The 18,403-nt window shown below is 41.7% G+C and overlaps 5 protein-coding genes across 9 annotated transcripts in view; 1 reads left to right on the forward strand and 4 right to left on the reverse strand.

Annotated features, from left to right (window-relative positions):
• Positions 1–25, reverse strand: part of gcat (glycine C-acetyltransferase) — a 6,104-nt gene extending 6,079 nt beyond the window's left edge. The window contains exon 1 of the mRNA XM_061026612.1: positions 1–25. This exon is cut by the window's left edge and continues 262 nt beyond it. The gene's annotated coding sequence lies outside the window, so the exon portion shown is untranslated.
• The window catches only part of hmox1a (heme oxygenase 1a), a 149,370-nt gene that overhangs the window by 19,398 nt on the left and 111,569 nt on the right, over positions 1–18,403 (forward strand). The gene's annotated exons all lie outside the window — the stretch shown is intronic.
• tom1 (target of myb1 membrane trafficking protein) lies at positions 602–10,450 on the reverse strand. Of its 5 annotated transcripts, none has more exons than XM_061026459.1 (16): positions 10,079–10,450; positions 9,189–9,273; positions 8,827–8,905; positions 8,162–8,311; positions 7,883–8,017; positions 7,117–7,251; positions 6,052–6,168; positions 5,731–5,861; positions 5,268–5,310; positions 5,032–5,158; positions 4,890–4,953; positions 3,858–3,927; positions 2,843–2,908; positions 2,348–2,410; positions 1,727–1,766; positions 602–1,357 (listed from the first exon to the last, which is right to left on the reverse strand). In XM_061026459.1, the coding sequence occupies exons 1-16, from the start codon at positions 10,128–10,130 to the stop codon at positions 1,263–1,265; spliced, it is 1,452 nt and encodes a 483-aa protein (XP_060882442.1). In that variant the 5' UTR covers positions 10,131–10,450; the 3' UTR covers positions 602–1,262. The 5 variants fall into 5 exon arrangements, with proteins under 5 accessions (XP_060882442.1, XP_060882441.1, XP_060882445.1 ...); XM_061026458.1 differs by having other exon boundaries at positions 5,731–5,864; positions 10,079–10,446; XM_061026462.1 differs by lacking the exon at positions 7,117–7,251.
• Positions 12,288–16,450, reverse strand: zgc:171844 (uncharacterized protein LOC100151763 homolog). The gene is made up of 6 exons (XM_061027148.1): positions 16,043–16,450; positions 14,249–14,369; positions 13,073–13,146; positions 12,871–12,985; positions 12,701–12,771; positions 12,288–12,463 (listed from the first exon to the last, which is right to left on the reverse strand). The coding sequence occupies exons 1-6, from the start codon at positions 16,119–16,121 to the stop codon at positions 12,327–12,329; spliced, it is 597 nt and encodes a 198-aa protein (XP_060883131.1). The 5' UTR covers positions 16,122–16,450; the 3' UTR covers positions 12,288–12,326.
• mfsd6l (major facilitator superfamily domain containing 6-like) overlaps positions 17,221–18,403 on the reverse strand; it is a 4,265-nt gene continuing 3,082 nt past the window's right edge. The window contains 1 exon segment of the mRNA XM_061026914.1: positions 17,221–17,224. Within this exon segment, the coding sequence (XP_060882897.1) occupies positions 17,221–17,224 (4 nt within the window).

An 18,403-nucleotide genomic window follows, 5' to 3' on the forward strand; every position in this document is an offset into this window, starting at 1 on the left:
ACCTCTCTCAACGTAAAAAGACTAGAGACGGGGCGGGGCTACGTCATGTAACATGTGTAGGCGTGTGTGTGTGACGGACCAATCAGATTAAAGAGATTTTGCCAGTTGGCTTTTTTTATCCAATCAGGATCCAGGACTGTATTTACCCCCTGGTTCAGACGGAGTAGCAACATGTTGCCTTAAATAAACTTTCCCCACTTTTAACGGCTTTAAACTTTTCTTTAGTTTGAAGAGAGTTCGTGAAATAATACAGAAACACATGTTGTGTTTAAATATGACATTTTAATGACTACACACAAACTCTCTGACCCTTTTTACCCTCTTCGAGCTTTACAACTTTTTATGTCAATTGTTTGGGTAAACTACGGAAGCCCGAAGAGGACATGCACCCAGACGTACTGATGAATGTACTTTTTACATAAAAAAATGCTTTTATTTTAGATTTGTAAAATAATTTGCCGTTTCTGTGATGCATTTTGATAATCTCTGTTTTGTTAAGTAAAAGCTGCATTATTATACATGATGGGAAAATCAAAGTTACAGGCAGAATTCAAACAGTCAGTTAGTGAATGTGAGAAATAAACAGACAAGCCGTAGAGTTCCTGCAAAGCCATTTATTTGATAACTTTAAGAAATCTTAACGCTCAGCTTAGAATAACAAAAAAGACAAATGTACGGGTAAACGCTTCAGTTTAATCTACGACAGCCGTCTGTGACGACCTTCCTGTTAAACTTCAAGTAAGACACCAGAGGAGGAGGACGGATTCAGAAAAAAAACATCCAGTTTTCTTTTACATCAAACTATTCCATTACGTAAGGATCTCCTCTTACATACAACTTTACAGTGTTGTGCTACGTCCACAGGGGTTTTTTCTTCCATTCACATATTTGACATTATTTATATTACAGCATTATTATACATCATCTATTTAACAAAAGAAGTAACAATATCCTTCAACAGCAGGAATGTAACCTTAGAAAATGTGCAAATGTTTGCATTCAACACATAGACAAACCCTCGTAACAATGTAAGCTAAAAACACCCGCTCGCCTTGAGCGAGGAACATTATTTATCAGATTAAAAAACGCCCCCCCCCCCCCCCCCCCCACCGGGTAAATAGCAGTAACTATGACAACCTCCCTCAGACATGGGTCACATCCCCCACATCAAATGTGCCATCGAACCATTTCTTTAAAAGGAATCTCCACGTCTCAGCCGACGCTTCATGAGTGCTGTTAGTGTGGCGGGTTAAAAGTGCAGTTTAAGACTCGGAGTGGTCGTTTTCCTGCGAGGCGGCGCTCAGCGACGGCAGGCGTTCAGCTGCTTTGGCTCTTCCTGCCAAGAACTTGTCGAACTCTGCAGGAGGAGAAACGCTGGATTAGATGAGACGACATGATCAAATATCTGAAGTGAGTGAGAACGCCACGACCTTTAACCTCTGGTGATTTTCTGTGAGTTCATGTTGTTCAAAGTGACGGATACCGACTTCCTCACAGAGTGGACTTCATTTATGTAAATAAATAAGTATTGTAAAATGTGAAGATAACATCAACTGAAGCTGACATAACGCTCGTCCTCTCACATTAAGCTCTTCATCAAAACTATCTCACACACTTCACACAAAATACACAAGTTTAACTAAAAGACAAAGATACTACCGTACAAACTAAACTAAAGGCAGGGTTGGTAATTTTAGAAAACTGGTGTGATTTTAAAGACTCTCACCTTCACTGGTCACACCGTCTGAATCCTCAAAGTCGTCAAACTGTGTCGGAAACAGAAAATAGCAGAACATGTTTTAAATTTATGTACAAACACTTTTTGCAGATAAAAAGCACTTTTAGTAAAAGGCTGTTCCTCTCTGTGAGGAGGTTTAGTCTGCTAAATGTGACACGTGTTAATGAATAATAGACGGGCATGCAGACATTTGCAAACACATCAGATAAGAAGGGTGTAGCTAAAGTACCAGATCAATTCAGAGTTTGACCTCATGATGGCGCTACACTACACCTTAAATAATCACCAAGTATCTTGATGGAAACATGAATTTATGGAACCAAATTTCTTGCTATCAGATGGTTGGCAAAGTAATGGACTGACAAAACAACTGACAGAGTTACAGCCAATGGATGACTTAGAACAGTGACCATCAACTGGCGGCCTGCGGGACACATCCGGCCCCCCAACTTGCATTAGGTGACACCAACGTCGGGCTGATGTGCGAGCTTATTTTTAAAGTTTGAATTATCCAGTGAATCAAAACGTGAACAGAAAAAGAGCGGAATAACTAAATGGTTAAGTTATACTTTCAGATTGTTTTCTTGTTTTAGTAATCCGATCATTTACCTCGTCGTCCAGCTCGAGCCATTGCTCAATATCATCCATAACGTTGGACTGGTTGATAGGAATCTGAGAAAGGAAGCAGAGCATCAGGATAATCAGTTTCAGGAAATATAGAGATAGATCACTTTTATGAAGATGGAAGAAAGCTACCAAACCACTAAGACAAAAGAAAACCAAAAAAAGAACCAAATGTCGGGAAGCAAGGCAAGACCGGTATGACAACTATGAGGTATATCAGGACGGTGCAACTCAAACATTGTCATGCTCAGAATGGAGACAGGCAAGAACTGAGAAACATCCAATTGTCTTCAAAACGTTTAAAAGCATGCAAAGCACAAAGTCCTCAAACATCAAACCCAAAAATGATGACCCAAACAAAAGAGACCCACGCCACAGGACGTTTTAAATCTGCATCCGCATCTTCATGACAAAACCAAGAGACACAAGGAGTGGAGAGGTGAAATCATGTCAAACCAGATTCAGGACACACACACCCACCATTCCCCTTTTAATCATCCAATCTAACTTTGGTGAGGAGCTGCAGGTGGAGGCTGGGCTGCCATCCTTCATGCACAGACAGAGATTTGAATAAGGAGGAAAAACAGTTACTGAGACAAAGAAAGATAAACATACCCTCAACCAAAGACATTTTATAAGTTTATAAGTCTGTATTTATTCATGGCAGAAACATATGTTCAGTAAAAACTCTTTCCTCTGTCAATCAACTCCCATAACTAAACTCCAACGTCGAGCAAATACAACCAATAAGTGGAGCTACACCTCAATCTACCTTCTTTAAAAGTATGTTTATATTTTAAAATTAATTATACTTCTATCTCCCAGTGTTATTGGAAATTTACTCTTTTTAACTTTGCATGTGCTAGAATTTGGCTTCGATATCGTGCTGCATCCATCCATCTACATTAAGCTGACTAACCATTCATCCATCTAAATAACAATCCAACTATCCATCCATCCAACTATCACTCCATCCAACTGACTTACCACTCTTTCATCCATCAATTCAATTACCCATCCATCCACCCAACTATCCATCCATTCATCTTCCATCAATCCACCCAACTAGCAATCCCAAAATCCCTCCATTCATTCAACATCTTAACATCCAGCAATCGATCCATCCTTCCAACTTTCCCTCTATCCAACCATTTCTTCATCCAATGGTCCATTCATTCATCCATCCTCCCAACTGTCCATCCAACTATCTATCCATATATACCAGGAGCCATCTTTTCATTGAGATTATCCATTATTAAAAAACCTCAGAATCTTTGACTTGGTCGGTGTAAATTCAACGATTCTAATAGTTCCGGGTTTTTAATGCCTGTTGCATTAAAAACCCGGAACTATTAGAATCGCACAGAAACTTCTTTTAATAAAGAAGCACATTTTCTACACTTAACTTTTGTATTGTTCCATGTTCACTTTATAGATGACAAAAAGCCAAAAGATAAATCAGTTAAATCGTGTTCAGCCAGAATCCAAGGCATACCTTTCCAGGGTTTTGTAGTCTGATGTTCTGAGCCTGAGCCAGGCCGTCCACTGCCGCTTCACTCTGCTCGCTGAAACACCAGATTTGAACTTTGGTTAGCTGCCATGTAAGTGAAAAAAATCTGTTGACAAACTGTGAAATCTTGGCAATTCTTAAGGGGATTTAGAAGGACTACGTTTGAGTTAAACTCCAAAACAATTATTAAGGACCTCTACCAAAGAGCTCTCGGACTGTTTTTGTAATATTGTGATACATAAAAAAAATGCAGAACAACTTTTCTTTTATTTCAGTAGAACCCTTTTTAATCTGACGTATCCCTACAGGTGAATGTTGATGCTCTTAATAACAAAATGTTCTAAAATAAGTCACATAATGTGACTCTACTGGTTTCATTAAAGTGGATAATCAGTCTCTGACCTGTAGTATGATATCAACCTCGTTTTTAAAATGGTTTATCTGCGATCTTGGGGAAATTAACTCCACTACCCACATTTCCAGAGCAGTACAGCGATGTCTCTGATTGGTGGAGCCCGCTGTTACCTTGGAAATGTTTAACCCCGCCGCAAACCTCGGCTGTCAGCTGCTACCGCTGATGTTCAACTCAAACTACAATACATGTAGATAAATGTAGAAAGAAGGTGTGTCTATGTTTTTAAAGAAGCACGCTGAACTATCGTTTGTCGGGTCTCATTGGAAACGCAATGGATTGTGGGATGTGTAGTTCCTTCCCAGCTGAAATAAATGACGTACACAGTCTTGTACCTTTGCCTTTTTTCTTTGTTTTGTTTTTGTTTTTTATGTTTTTTTTGGAGCCCAATCAAATGTTTTATAGTCGTGAGAGTTCAGGTGGATGGTGGACTCGGCTCCAGGAATAAAAATATGGAAATTGGATTTTATGAAATGGAGAATTTGAATAAGGAAATCTACTTCTGGAACCAGAGCCGCTGAAGAAGAGGGCAGTCTCTGTTGGGCTCTATTGGAACCTCTTTAGAAACCTCGAAGCTCTTGCTATGGTTTCTAGACTTTCTGTACCTTAGTCTTTGTTGGGTTGGTATGTTCATCTTCTGTGATAAAGTGTCATCGGATTCACTTGTACCTGCAAGAAAAGGAAAACACGTGTAGAGGCATGCATACACTGTACATTAACGATAGTGACAAAGACTAGAACACTTACAAAGTCTCGCCATCTGACTGGACAAACTGTCCGATTTCGAGTGGCTGAGCGAGCTGTCGTTGGACATTGATGCAACACCGGACTCGCCTGTCAAATCCTCATCTAACAGGTTGACGTAGTTGTGGCTCTGAGAGAAAACAACAATCATTTTTAAAAAAACATGATTTATAATTATGTGTTTGGAGCTTTAAAGAAGAATAAAACACAAAGTCAAAAGTTGTAGCCATGTTCTTTACCTTCTGTGCTGTGTCTTGACCGTTTGTTATTCTTTTCTCAAACCTGTTAACATTAGAACGAGGTTAGACGTATGCTTTCATTTTGTATTTTTTTGTACACCTAAAAAAAGGAAATACAAAAAGCATCCCCTCCTCTCTAGAGTCCATGCTCACACAGGTCACCATGTGGTGGACTCTGAAGCTTCAGTGTTTATCCAGCTCTGCATGGGTCTGTAAACCTTTCTGTGTTCTAACCTCTCTCCATTTTTCAAAAGCATCTCCAATATTGATCCTAGTTTGAGCACGTTTCTGCTCGTGGAGCTTATTAGAAACATGCAGAGGCTTTTTAGGTCGGGTATGATTTCACTCACTTCAGATCTTACCTATTGGACCTTTAATCACATCTTAATGAATGCATTAACGCTGACAGACCAAGTGGACATATTTGAATTCTTAATAAGATAGTATAATAATGATAATGAACCTTTGGTAGCGGGTAAAGGTGGTGTTCATCTCATCGTTAGTCGCCAGCAGCTCTTCAATCAGCTTCTCCTCGCTGAGTCTCGGGACGATCTTCACTATCCTCTCCTGCATTTCCTTACAAACTGCGTATAACTGCTAATGACACAACCGGACAAAGAATGTGTGGGTGGGGGGGATGAGGGGCCAGATGCAGCACAGAATGTATACAATACGAGATCAGTTAAGGGCAACACACTGAGACTACATATGAACGATGGGGGAGGACTTTCATGGGCGGATGACGTCACATTTTTAAAAACCCGAGTCTGTTTTTTGTTTGTACCTCCAGCAGCTCCATGTCTGCTTGTTTTACCGTGACCGGATCCAGCTGACTCATCATGTCTGACATCATGGTCAGGTTGGTTCGAACCACTCCCAGCTCTGCTTTCAGGGTTTTAACCTGGAACATCAAAAATGAAGTCTAAGTAAACACAGATTCACTTCAGAATCAAACATTGATTTAAAAGCTTCTACTACTACATGACTACTTCTACATGTTTATCCACTAGCTTTTTATAAGCTAACTACTTTTACTAATTAGTCCTGAGCTTAATGTTTGACTAACTCTACTCTTTACTTATTACTGTTAATCCATTAGCTTCTTTAAGCTAACCATTGTTTACTGTCAATCCATAAGCTCATTAAATTACTACTTATCCATTAGCTTGTTGTGGCTAACCACTTCTAACCGTTTAATAATTAGCTTCTAATATTTTCTACTGTTAATCAATTAGCTTCTTTATGCTAACTTCTTCTACTGTTTATTAATTAACTTCTACTTTCTTCTACTGTTAATCCATTATCTTATTTTAGTTAACTAGTTCTACCGTTTATTCATTGGCTTACTGTTGTTTAGCCATTAGCTTGTTAGGCTAACTACTTCTTCTGTTAAGTAATTAACTTCTTTATGCCTGCTGCTACTACTGTTATGTTTAGCTTGTTTAGGCTAACTGCTTCTAGCCTATGGAAAATACTTTCTTCTTCTGTTTACCCAATTAGCTTCTTTTAGCTAACTGCTGTTTATCCATTAGCCTACATTAAGTTAACTTCTTATTGTTACTTCATTAGCATCTTTTAACTAACATCTTCTACAACATCATTTTTAGCTTGATCATTTTACATTTGAATCGTTACTTTAAGCTAACCTTTTCAAATGTTTATTTTTTTAGCACATTTTTTAAAGTTTTAATGCATAACTTTTGACTCACCTATTCCTATTCTACAATCTCTTTTAGCTGACTAGTAGTTAAACACTTTTTATAACTATTTCGACCGCTTATTGAACCGTTGTAGACCACATATAAACAGGAATAAGTTGCAGTTTAAGGACTAAAACGTCACATTTCACCTGGCTGGGAGTGAAGGCATGGGATCCCTCTAAGGCCAGTTTGAGTTCAGAAGTTGCTGGTGAGATGATTGGAGGTTTGGAGGAAAGGAGCCCAGCAGGAAGAGTAGTTACAACAGGCCCGTTTGCAGACACAGTCTGGAGTGCAAAGGTGCAGAAATGACCCCAAAGAGAAATGACCAAAGATTAAAAGAAGAACCCAAACACCAGCGGAGAAACACCAGCCATGCTTGAAGCTGTTTTTTTAAGACACCACTTCTATTAATCATTTTATTGTCCCATTTCAATTAACTGTCAAATCTACCACTAAGAATCTTGACCAGCGAACGTCTTTTGACTTTCATGACTAAGCTATTTGTTTTACCTGGGGACCTCTGATCATCTGTCATAATTGTGGAGGACGTTTCACATATTATTTAAAATCCACTTCACCATGTTCCTCTATCTCTAACATGTGTCTCTAGTCTGTCTACAAACCCCCCAATCATGAGAAAAGTCCATCCTCTCCGTCTTCTGACTGCTCCACTTTTCAGAAAATGTGTGCTCAAACAGGCCGTTTGGAGATTTTCCCTTCATGACATCACAAAGGGCAGTAGCCCCTCCCCCAGGTGGGTGACACTCCCACAGCTCAATATATGACTCATCGGGTGTGACTGCACCGCGTCAAACACTGACATTGGGTTTAATTCCAAATCACCAGAGGTCCTCAGGTAATCCTGTTCAAACAAGATCTTAAACACTTTGTAACATCCTGTTCTTACTAACTTACTGGCTTTGGGGCTTGGACCGGTGTGTAACCGTCCAGTTCTGTCATGGGGAACTCCAGTCCTTTCCTCCGCAGGTCTTCATACACGGACACCACACCCGTCAGGTCAGGTGAGCTGCGGAATGCATCGGCCCACGCCTTAACCAGAGAAAACCACAGATTATTCACAGCCTGAAGTTCAACAACGTGACAACAATAAGACTGAAATAAATAAAGCAACACCCTGATTTATGTCTCCGTGCAGCCACAGTGTCGTCAAACATGTACAGCAGCATTTCTCACCTGTATGATGCTGAGCACTCGGTCGTGGAGGACTAAAGGAGGGTTGTTTCTCGGGATGATCGACCGCACCAGAACTCCTTCAACAAAATCCCGTGTGGTCACCAGGATGTGAAACCTGTAGCCGCAGTTTTTCACGCAGGTCTCGAGAACCTAAAATCATTAAGAGAATCAGCAGAACGCTTCACTTTATATTCAAAGAATAACAAAAATAAGGGCAGACAGGCAGATATAAAATGTATTTCATGAACTAAACATTACATCCCAGGTCAACCCGCTCAGCCTAAATTACATTATTTGCAGTTGGTATTTTATAACTAATAATTTAAAGGTGACATATTCTCCTCCTCTTCTTCAGAGAAAATAAGTCTCAGAGCTCCTCAAAACATGTGTGTGAAGTTTCTTGTTCTAAATCCACTCTGATCCTGTATTTCATCATGTCTATAAACCCCTCTATTTCAGCCCTGCTCAGAACAGGCTGTTTCTGTGTCTGTACCTTTAAATATGTAAATGAGCTGTGTCTGACCACTGAAAACAATAAAAGTTCCCAATGTAAGGTGCCTATAGGACTTCGATTTCGGTTGCCATGGTAACATATTGAAGTGATCTGGGAAACCCCGACGAGCCTCGCCGTGGATGAATGAGAGCAAAGGGAGACAAACACTCACAGTGAGCGCCAGCATGACCTCCTTGAAGTTCTTGTTTCCCACAATCCTTTTCTTCAAGGCTCTGATGGCGTCTCTGGGCCTGAAATCAACAAAACATTTTCAACAGTCAGAAAGCGTGAATGCAGACGGATAACACACACACACACACACACACACACACACACACACACACACACACACACACACACACACACACACACACACACACACACACACACACACACACACACACACACACACACACACACACACACACACACACACACACACACACACACACACACACACACACACACACACACACACACACACACACACACACACACACACACACACACACACACACACACACACACACACACCCTTCCTCTGCGCTGTTGATCAAGTCACAGATTTCCATGTTGAGGGCCCAGTCATCTGACGGCAGGCTGGAGCCGGTCGCAGTCTCTGTGGAGACATAAACAATGTAAACACTACTTAGGAGGTTTAAAGAACCTGCTCAACATTAAACTGATGATACAGCACATTTCACTCTCTATTCATGTATAAACTGAATAAAGTATTTCTCATCCTGATAAAATAATGACAGCTCTTCAACGCTGAATCATTTTAATGTGTGACATGTAAGAAATCAACGCTAGATATTCTGAATTTCAAACATTTTTAAATTAATCAACAGGCGTAAATACATTTAATCAGATATAGAAAAAGATGAGCAGCCTATTTGGATTTGAATGCACAGTTTAAATCAGTTATCATGATTTATCAGCTTTTATAAATCTGTGTAGCAGCTCGTTTTAATGTCTCTCCTTTAATTCCCATCAGAGGATGATAACACGAGCAGTCATTATGTCTAAATCAAGAATGTGAATGTAATTTAGGTCAGGAGGATGTCGGTCACTGATCGTCCCTCCCAGCTAATAGCAGGATAAACAGACACTGAGACAACCAATCAGATTGCACATCACGGCGGAGAAGTCCCGCCTCTGCAGGATCATTGCTTGGCGGACCTGTCACTCAAAACCACAACCCTGTAGCTCCTCTGTCAGTCTTAAATCTAACCCGGATTTTTCACATGAATGCAAAAACAAAAGGTAATAAAAAATCTCGTGCCCTGATAATGATTTTAAATAAGAATGAAGAGAAAAACTCGCGAGATTTCAGAGTGTCGGCTGCGTGATGACTCCGCTGTAAAGGTGACTGAAGCGTTTTGGCTTTCACAAATCCTAATCCCGGTGTTTCCCCAGCTCACCGATGCGCTGTCCCACCGGCGTGCTGAACGGATTCCCCAGTAAGAAGTCCATGTCGAGGGGGGCAGCTGAGGCTCCACAGAAGCACCGACAGTCCCCGCACCGAGCCGAACGCAACAACAGATCCCGCAGACTCCCGCACACTGCCGCTGCTCACGCAAAGTGGGGCACCAGTTGAGCTGCGTCATGCGTTAAAGGGGAAGCAGCCCTGCAGTGATCACTGTGTGGGTGTGATGAATGAAAGCGCTCCCCACACAGGCAAGTCGAGTCTCTGCGCTCAGAGTGCTCTCTGATCGACTTTACATCGATTAATCAGAGAAATAAAATCATTACTGGTGCATTCTGGGAGCATGCAGATCGAATCACTGCACGAGGAAAGCCTTTTGTTATTATGAAAACTGAATTCACAGGTTAAATTAATATTACAGACTACTAGTTAGTAATGAGAGTTTCATAACGACACACTGTCCTCATGTTAAACCATTAAATTATTTATTAAAGAAAAATAAAACCTGAAGGTGAATTATTAGATTTTTTTTGCACCAAACTGATTATGGTGTTGTTTGGTTTCCTGCCACAAGGGGGCGCTGTTTGCTTTCTGCCTGATTCTCAACCTCCTGGTTGTTTCAGCTGATTTCTGTTTTTTTTTTAGGGGACAGTGTGAATGTGAATGCAGCATCAAAACAAAATAAACACATGATTAAAGACCCTAAGGTGGGCCCTCGAGTCCCCCCCTCCTAACTTTCTTTATAAAAACCTTCATTCAGTGTTTTTGTTCTAAAATAATATAAAAAATAGTTAAGGGATTATTTTAGCATCTGTGTGGACTCTATCTGCAAGTTTCCTCCACTATTTCTCTCTCATTTTCTTTCCTTTTTTTACTTTTCTTCTTCTATTTTATTTAGCTAAATTCTGGATTCTTCCTCTCCCTATTTGGACAGAGTAGATTTAATATCCAGGAGGAAACCCCAGCAGGTCTCTGCAGCCTCGACAGACGTGTGTAACTCTGAGTCTGAGAAGTCAAGGCTGCAAAAAGGAAAGAAACATGAAGTCTCTAATTGGCAGAGTGTGATATCGCCTTTCTGTTACACGTCTCATCCAACGCTGTGAAACAAGAACGAGCAGCTTTTTTAAGCAGCGTCCAATTAGAACCGTTTGGCTTCAACTCGTCTCTGTTCACAGCGTGAAGCCTCCTGATTGGTGCTCACAGCCGGCAGATTAGATACAGAGGAGAGAGTTTCTGCACAGCTCTGCAATCAGCTGTGACAGCCTTTACACACACACACACACACACACACACACACACACACACACACACACACACACACACACACAGAAGAGGACGTGCACTAAATGAAAGCTCGTGTTTTTCTTCATGATTTCTGCTAAAGCTGAGAACTCTTCACACTCAAAGCTCTGTCAGGTGTTTTTAATTAACGCCATCTTTAAGTCAGCTGTATGACTCACCTGGAGCTGCAGTGTGTGTGTGTGTGTGTGTGTGTGTGTGTGTGTGTGTGTGTGTGTGGTGAAGGCAGGCTCTTGATATTTCTTCTAACTGCAGTGACAATAACATCAAACACACACACGCCCCCCGTGTCACCCCGTTGTCATGGCAGTGATGTCAGGTATCACTCCTGTTGTGTGTTTCAAAGACTGTACAGAAAGAAGGACGACACGACAGCTTCCCAAAAGTGAAGCCAAAACATTTCGAGCTCCCCCTACCTGACTGGCTGCGGTATAGGTTATAAGCCCCGCCCCCTCCAATGTGTTAACAGATGGGACAGGAGTCAAACTGTAAAATCAAAACATTTTATACGACAGGAAGAGGTGGACAATCGTCGGGGATCGAACACTGGACCTTCAAGTTGAGAGACAGCCACTCTACCACTGAGCCACAGCCATCAAGTCGTGATTTACCGTCCTCCCTCGCCTCTCACGGTTATTGTAGTCATGCACGACTTCCACCGGACCCTTTCAAGATTTCAAACATCGAACATGTTTGATATAAATCGTAACGGTCCCGTTTCTCTCTGGGCAGATCGGGACATTTGATATCGTACATTATAAACTGAGAATTAGCCACGATGAGATCGAAACACTTTTATCAGACATGAAATATTTGAACTTGGAGCGACCCGTCAGCGCCGCCCTGCAGGACATGTAAACAGTTTACACAGCAGCAAGTCACAGGAACATGATAAGGCATTTAGTACACACACACACACACACACACACACACACAGCACAGTGTCACATGACGGAGCAGGTGAATCCGCAGCAGTCTCTCATCACTGTCAGTCCAGTTCTTACTGTCAGTCCAGTTCTTGTGATCAACGGCGCCGATGTCTGCTGAGATTTGGACACCACAATTTGATCTCTGACGGCGCCTGAAACAGAAGAAAACATGGAGGACATGAAGTCAGATTTTAAAATTTGGGAAATCTGTTTTTTTAATTTTCTGGACGCTGAGTATGAGCTAATGCTAACAGCTGATTGGCTAAGAGAAGCATAAAGACAGCAGGTGATAGGTTGAGACTAATAGCTGGGGGGGGGGAAGAGGGTTTCCAGTGGGATCATCTGGTTTTGTTTACTTCCTCATGCTGCAGCTTCCTGGTTAAACTCACCTTTTCCAGGTAACTTCTTTGGGAATTTGGAGTGTAAGAAGGCGGCCATTTCTCTGTCCTCCTCTCTTTCCCTGAGGAGAGAGAGGATGCACAGAAAACAAAAGGGGCTTCATGTGGATCAGTTTTCATCAGGATCAGTAACTCTTCATCATGCAGAGTGTTTCTGTCACCTCAGACGTTCAAACTCCACGTCGTCCACCAGGAAGTCTCTGGTCTCCACCAGCTTGTTGATCTGCTGCAGCAGCTCGTCCTCTCGCTCCCTGTCCTCCCTCGACTTCTCTCCGTCTGCTCAGACACAAACAGCTGTTTCCTGTTCTGATTTTAACATCTGCAGGTTTAATGAAGTTTCTTTAATGTGTTGATTTTATTAACCTGGAATGGAGACGAGTTTCTGCAGCTCCGTCTTCAGTCTGGTGATTTCCTTGCAGAGCTGGATGTCGTCCATCCTGAGAGGAAAACAAACGACATCAGCTCCCGTCAGGTTGAGCGAGGTCATTTATAAACTCTGGTCGTCACAGAATGGTCGTTTCCTCCATCACGTTGCAAACAAATATCAGAGAGAAAATGTTTTTAGACTCATGACGAGAGCGAGAGCGAGAGCGAGAGCGAGGTCGGTGAGTTTCTCATCTGAAATAAAAACGACTGTTTAAGAATCACATCTGAAAGTGTCAGAACTCATTTCACCGTCTGACTCTGATTATTCTCAAAACATCAGCGTGTGTGTGTGAGAGTGTGTGTGTGTGTGTGTCAGTGTGTGTGTGTGTGTGTGAGAGTGTGTGTGTGTGTGTGTCAGTGTGTGTGTGTGTGTGTGTGTGTGTGTGTGTGTGTCAATGTGTGTGTGTGTGTGTGTGTGTGTGAGAGTGTGTGTGTGTCAGTGTGTGTGTGTGTTAGTGTGTGTGTGTGTGTGTGTGTGTGTGTGTGTTAGTGTGTGTGTGTGTGTGTGTGTGTGTGTGTGTGCAGTCTGCAGAGACCTGAAATAACCACGCTGTTTTACTCTGCACTGACGGTCACAGTTCATCATCGTTCTTCCCGATGGTTTCTTAAAGTCTTTCTATGTGATTTTTCACACTTAAATGTATAAATCAAGTATCTCCTCTGAAAATAACTCTGTGAGTCATGACTGTCTACAATGGGTGTAACACCCGAGTCCCACTGTCTGTGATGTTTTCAGAGTTTTCAGAGTCCTATCTTCACTTTGTTTACATCGCCCGGACGGCCGGCTGACTCCTCCCCTCGTGTATAAAAGTTGTTTAATTGAGGGACTAGAGAAAAGAAGAATAACATACTGTACTCACTGCTTAACTGTGTTTCTAGATCACGCTCATTTCAGGTAAATTTACATGCAGTGTGAAGATACGAGCAGAATAAAGATCTCTAGCATTAGCATGCTAACACAACAATGCAGCGCAAGTTGTTTTGGTTTCATGCTGGTGCTCAAGGGCGACATCTGCTGGATCAAAACATCACATATAAAGCCTTTAAAGTGTCTCAGAGCAGCAAACATTTCCACTGACTCATCCTTTAAGTTAAATAAGAAGTAGATCTTACATGTATCTGAGCTCTGACTCTCTCCGTACCAGGATGTCTCGTATCCGCACGATTTTGCCCAGCTCTCCCTCGATGTCCTCGACGGTGATCGTGGAGTCGGCCATCGAAACGACGTCCTCCGCTGAAACACGCACGAGACACATTTCTAAGCACTTTGAATTGTCAGGTGAGATGAACAGTGTCTGAAAGTCAACTGGTCAAAGGTTCCTCTCTGAACTACAGACCAGGTGTTAATCCAAAGACAAACACAGACAGAAGAAATGTTTACAGGTTCAGAGAGATGATCACATAAGTAAACAGGTGCTGGGTGAGGTGTGACGTCATTATCCAGAATTCATCTACAGAATCAATGACCCATAAAACAGCTGTAAACATGAACACCACCTGATCTGTGCAGAGCGCTGAGGAAAGTCTTCAAGCTTCACTGAACAGCTGTACACCCCCCCTCCCCCACCATGCAGCCTCCCACTCCTCACTGCGAGCGATGAGTCACCCAGCCAAGCTCAGATCGTCTTTTAATTACCTGACCTTGTGTGAAAAGACTTTAGGATCATCCTCTCTGAATCAGCTGCACAACGAACGAGCCGACTTCATGTATCTGACCAACAACTAAGGCTGAGGGGAATCATTTAAAGGTGACAGGTGTGTCACTGTGAGGTGATGCACCAGGATGGGACTCAGGTTTTATACCCAATCAATGAGATCTTAAATTTAATGAAGGACAGTAATTCAGACCCAACATTAAACTTCTTAATGAATTCGACAAACCAACTGGAACACTGCATCAGCTGTTTTTAACTCGTTTCAAATCAAAGTTTCAAATTCTGGTATCATGACCCTACTGGCGACAACGTTTTTTTTTTATTCTGACAGAACAAATCCAAATTCAACAGCCAAGTGACATTATGTGGGTTATGTTGTTGAATATGTGCTATAAAAGAAAAAGCTATAAAATGTTTTCTGTGCAATTCTTGTTATAAAATGTTTTAAACATAAATAAAACACCCTCAATGGAAACAAAAAATGGAGGACCGAGGATTGCGCCCTGAGGAACGCCAAAACTTCTCTAACATTCAACAAAAGATTTTTTTAAACACTCCAAGTTTACTTTAATTTCCTAAGAGTGTCTAAGGATTTTTATAAGAAGAAACTGTGACATGTGTTGCTCAACTTATGGGGGGAAAACCAGTTTGATTATTTCCTGAAACAAGTTTGAATTCTTGCATGTTCGGCTTTCTAGAACGAGTAAATCATCAAAACTACGGCTGAAGTGATTAATCAGTTAACAGGTTAGTTAATTAGGCAGAAAGGGAACTATTATGACAATGATTTAATACATAATATGTGTCTATTTTTAAAGACATGAGGACATGCTTCTTATGAGGGACAAAACACCCCTGAAAACATTTTCAACACTTCTATAATGAAACCGTTTTCAAAAGGGAATAATTGTCAAGTTGTTAAAGTGTTTAAGATCTTTATTGTCACTAGACAAAAAAAATCACTTTGGGACTAAATATTTAATAGATATTTCCCACTTTCTCTGTTATATTTTTTTGTAAATGAGAAATCCTAAGATGTTTAAAGTCTGATTAAAAAACATTTTAACACATAGAAACAAAGTCTGAGGTTTCACTTTGTGTCTGATCATTTAAAGCTGCTCACTGGGAGGGTCTGAAGAAGCTTCAGATCTCTCTTTGCAAATGAGACACAACCTCTAATGTCACTAATTCATGCAGCCAGTAACATTCAAGCGTTCAGTTCAATGTAAACACCAAACACCTTCAGACTCACCTGATGTCTCCGTCTCTCCGTCCACCTGTGTTCTCTCAGAGGAGCCGCACAGCTGAGAGGATTTTCTCTCTGCTTCCATGATTTAAATCCAAACTCAGCTCTGAAAATGTCAAACAAACACTTCTGAACTAGAAAGCATCGACTGAGTCCACGCAGCGGGCTGACTGCACCGAGTGAGGAGAGCAGATAGAAGATGCTGAACAGACTCTCAGAGAGGAGGAGCAGCGCTCTCTGCGCAGGCGCCACCTGCTGGCAGAGCCGCGCTATGACACCCAGAGAGACAGCTTAGTGAGACTACATGGGAGAAGATTACATTTTTAACAATGGGTGGAAAAGAATAAAGATCCTGAAATTGGATATGACAGCTGAAGAGAGACAGGAAATGTGGAGAGGAGAGAGAGAGCATGAGCATGTAGCCAACCGCTAGGCTATCTGTCCCTATCTCCCCTTTATGTTCTTCTTCTTCTCTCTAGTTCTTGACTAAAACAGCTTTTATACACAAGGGGAGGAGCCGGCCGTCCCGTCCATGTAAACACGGCTCTGACAACAACACAGCCAGCGGGACTCGAGCTTCTCCCTCATTGTAGACAGTCATGACTCAGAGACACATTTACACAGGAGACTTCATTTTGTGTTGTTTTGTTTCAGACAGGAAGAGACGTGCAGATAATTCGGCAGCCATGAAGACGAACACTGAAGATTCAATTTGAGACTCGAGTTTGCCGTCTTAATTTTGCTTCCTGCATTTTTCTGAGCTCAACAATGTGGTGAAGATTTAGTTGCAAATGTATCATCTTGTGTCAAACCAGAAGTGGAATGAGAGACTCTTCATGAGATAAGCAGTCTGGGTGTGGTGACGTTTAGTTTGGCCTCACCTTGTGCACACGTCTTGTGTTAACATCACGTCTCTGTCGTCTGAGCTGCTGAACCAGACTCGTGTCTCTGTGTCCGTCTTCTACCCATAATCCTCCTGCTGCTTCTGTTTGCTCGCTGCAGCCATGACTGCTCCAAAGGCTCAGGTGGCGCAGAGAGAGAGTCCATTAAGAGAGGCGACACTTCACCTGCAGACCGACGCACAGCAGCTGAGTTCTGATGGAGAACTTATGAGCAGTAATGAAAATGAAAAATTCAGTATTTAGATTTGAATTAAACCTGAGAGGAGAAAAAGAAGAGCTCTGCTACCTGAAGATACAGAGACACACTGAGAGCTCACTGAGGGGGGAGAACTCTGATGGTAGAGCTCGACTCATATCAGGGTTTTTAAACACAGATACAAATACAGAATAAGACCCCGAGTCCACCTGGTGTTCTTTTCTGTGTCAGCGTCAGAGTAGAGCGTTTGCAGCAGCACTCAGCATCTTTTTTTCTGAGCGCTCCGCTCGGTGGACACGAGGCCTTTAGAGTGAAACATTTACAGATAAACGATGTTTTGATGACTTTATTGAACGTCGTCAAAACATCGAGCGTTGAAGCTTGAAGCCTTTGGCTCGATCTTAAAAGATAAAAAACGTGAGACCATTGGACAGTGCCTGATGTGTTTCTGTAATCTGTGATCAGGATTCTGCACTTTATCTGTAAATCAATTTTCACATTGTAAATCGTTGTTCTCTCTTCACTTACTGTTTGTCTCGTTATCACGTGTGCTGCGGGTTAGGGTCAGCTTCTGAAAGAGATCCTGATCTCAGTGGGTTATTTACCAGCTTAAATAAAGATTCAATAATAATTGAACTTTTATTGAATGTTTGAGCTGCAGTGAAAACAGACACTTTCTGTGCACATCTGACTTTAATGAAACTTTAAGAATATTTCACATCAGAACTCTGTCGGCTGCAGAAGTCTCTGCATTTCTTTCACCGGCAACATGGCACTCAGGTGTTTTCATATCATCACATGATATTTAACCTGATAACCTGCTGGGTTAATAAATCAAATGAAGGAATCCGAGGAGCCTCACAGTTATTTTACACGTCCCATGTACTGAGGCTGTAGTCATCGTCGTGGCAACTCGACCTCACTCTCTCTCCTCCAGGCACTTCCTGTCTCTCTTTAGCGTCCTTTACCAATAAATACAGAAATAACAGAAAAAAATAAATGATGGTATCTGAATGGCATCCTCAGAGACACCTGACACCACATTTTGGGTTTTATCGAAAGCAAATATCGATACCACTATCGGTAACAGAACAATTCTGACCGCCCTCTGCTGGACAAACTACAAACTGCAACCGTTTCCCCGACGCCAAAGATTGTTTTCTGCAGTTCATGCTCTTAAAAAAAAAAGTTAATAATGGAACCTGAAGGGAGAAAATAAAGTGATATCTGTGACATCTTAGTTTCACTTGCTGACTCTCCGTCGTTGTT

The sequence above is a fragment of the Labrus mixtus genome, chromosome 20 (assembly GCF_963584025.1).
Source record: "Labrus mixtus chromosome 20, fLabMix1.1, whole genome shotgun sequence".
NCBI lineage: Eukaryota > Metazoa > Chordata > Actinopteri > Labriformes > Labridae > Labrus > Labrus mixtus.